The sequence below is a fragment of the Chenopodium quinoa genome, unplaced genomic scaffold (genome assembly GCF_001683475.1).
Source record: "Chenopodium quinoa cultivar QQ74 unplaced genomic scaffold, ASM168347v1, whole genome shotgun sequence".
Taxonomy (NCBI): domain Eukaryota; kingdom Viridiplantae; phylum Streptophyta; class Magnoliopsida; order Caryophyllales; family Amaranthaceae; genus Chenopodium; species Chenopodium quinoa.
In genome coordinates, this window is record NW_018745533.1 from 1,893,608 (window position 1) to 1,896,202 (window position 2,595).

At 33.4% G+C, this 2,595-nt stretch overlaps 1 protein-coding gene across 1 annotated transcript; it reads right to left on the reverse strand.

Annotated features, from left to right (window-relative positions):
- Nucleotides 1-255: 255 nt before the first annotated feature.
- LOC110715762 (cytochrome P450 704C1-like) lies at nt 256-962 on the reverse strand. Its single transcript, XM_021894371.1, has 2 exons — nt 846-962; nt 256-763 (listed from the first exon to the last, which is right to left on the reverse strand). The coding sequence occupies exons 1-2, from the start codon at nt 870-872 to the stop codon at nt 389-391; spliced, it is 402 nt and encodes a 133-aa protein (XP_021750063.1). The 5' UTR covers nt 873-962; the 3' UTR covers nt 256-388.
- Nucleotides 963-2,595: the final 1,633 nt, after the last annotated feature.

Consider the following 2,595-nt stretch of genomic DNA (forward strand, 5'->3'; position numbering starts at 1 on the left):
ATGTTTTTTTTTCTGGTTTTTTTTAGTTTAAAGTTTAGGGTTTTAGGGTTTAATGTTTAGAATTGATAACAAGTATGGTTTATCTTCGAATTTATTTATTTTTATGTTTTGGTAATGGGATTGTAGCAGAGGACAATTAGTTTTTCATCATGATTGCATTGTTTATTTTTGTCAAGTACCTGAATTTCTTAGACTCCTTTTGGTTGGACTTTGAAATTAGAGAAAATGCAATTATTTTGATTTCAAAATTAGAAATTGAGAGAAAGGTAGAAATTAGCTTGGTTGATATATGATAAGTTGGAATGTGCCTCTGAAATTGACATAAACTTCAGCAAGTAACGTGTAACACAAAAGAGAAAAATAAAAAGGAAGAGAACAAACAATGAGATTATGAGAGCAATGAAATTTTCTGACTGCGACTAGCTAGAATTACCATTGGAACTGCTGGATAGAGTCTGAGAGTTTCTGTCAATGCAGCATGTAAATACTGCATTCTTTCAAGTGATTCTTCTGTCAAACTAGCAGCAAGTTCTGAAAATTTTCCAACTCCTTCCATTTTCGTAATTTTCCTTACTTCTTCAGCAACCTTTTCCTGTATATTCTGGTGTTTACAAAGCATGTAAACAAACCATGAAAGTGTAACTGCTGTTGTGTCTTTACCCGCAATTACAAAGCTCAAGATTATATCTCTCAGATACTTCAAATCAGTGTCGCTCTGCTCCAGGAACCTTGCCAAGATATCATCCTTTTTCATCTGCATTTCCTACAAATTCACACAGAAAGAATGCATTAATCTCCTCAGTAAACCGATATGATTACAGACTTCTAAGTTATGATTCACTTACTGAGACATTGCTTTGTGAACTTTTCATTAGTTCCACTTTGTTACTGATTAATTTGTAAACAAAATCATCAACAGTTTTGACACTTCTCTTAAGTTTAGCCTCTGCGCCAATGTTGAGAAATTTGAAAGTATTTCTAATGTGTATTGATATTTCTAATGTGTATATATGGACACTTTTTAAGCTAACTTATACTTTAAAATTTGTGTTTATTCCTGCTAGGCTGCTAAAAGTATGGACTCAGATTATTAAGATTAAATAAGTTGGCTAACCTGTGTGTAGTTCAGGGGTTCTTATTTTTGTTTTTATTCTTGCAGGGAGTGAAGGAAGTCAAGGAACCACGGATTCTTATTCTTGCAATGTAAGTTGCTCTTAAATTTTTTTTATAAAATGGTATGTGTATATAATTGTTACTTTAAAATTACTTATATTGTATATAATTATATTGTAGATGGAGAGCTCTCAATCCAAACGGTCTGCTTCTTTTTCTGAACAAACGTCACAGCCACTTTCTGAAAAGGATATGGAAGAATTGCAATCTACTTTGCCTCCTGATAAGAAGCTAAAAGCGGGGCGGGAATATATATGGAACAGAAAAAGTAAGAGGAAAGCTTAGTATTGGAAATATTACTTAGAGTACGTCGAGAATGGAAAACTACGAGCTGAATGTAAGTTCTGTCCTAAAACTTTTGCTGCTGATGGTAATCTTAATGGTTCAAAAAATGTTAAAAACCATGCAGAATCATGTCTCGGTAATCCTATTAATATAGAAAAAGAAAAGGGCAAAGAAAAGCAAACTAAATTGTATTTTGATCAAGAACATGAGAGTAGTGAATTAAAGTGTGGGAGTAGGATTATTAACTTGAATGATGTTAGAGAGGCATTGATTCACATGATTATTGTTGATGAGTTACCATTTAAGCATGTGGAAAAATCCGGTTTTAGGCACTTTGTGCAAGTTGCATGTCCACAATTTCACATTCCATCTCGTGTTACCATTGCTCGTGATTGTTTAAAGTTGTATTATAGTGAAAAAGAGAAATTGAGAGAAATGTTTAAGACATGTCAAAGAATTTCTGTGACCACTGATACTTGGACTTCAATACAAAGAATTAATTATATGTGTCTTACAGCTCATTTCATTGATAATGACTGGAAATTGAATAAAAAGATCATAAATTTTTGTCCAATTTCTAGTCATAAAGGAGAGGCTATTGGAAAAGCAGTTGAGGCATGTTTAGAGTATTGGGGTATTGATGATAAACTTTTTACTGTCACTGTTGATAATGCTTCTTCAAATGATGTTGCTTGTGCACACTTGAGTAGAATGGTTAGAAGAACAGGATGTATAAATGATGGAAAAAATCTCCATGTTAGATGCATTGCTCATATCATTAATTTAATTGTGTGGGATGGTATTAGAGAACATGGTGTGTGCATTGATAGAGTTAGAAATGCTGTGAAATATGTTAAGAATTCCCCTGCAAGAATACTTAGATTCAAAGATCTTGTGCAAAAAGCAAACATAGATTCAAAATCTTCTTTATCCTTTGATGTCCCCACTCGTTGGAACTCCACATACATAATGTTGGAAACGGCTTTGAAGTTTCGACGTGTTTTTAGTGGGTTATCTCTTCCTGATGGAGAGGATTTGAATGACAATGAAAGGCCTCCCGAACCCGAAGATTGGGAAAAAGTGGAGAGGTTGGTTTTGTTTCTAGGGGGGTTTTATCTGTTAACTAAACGAATTTCT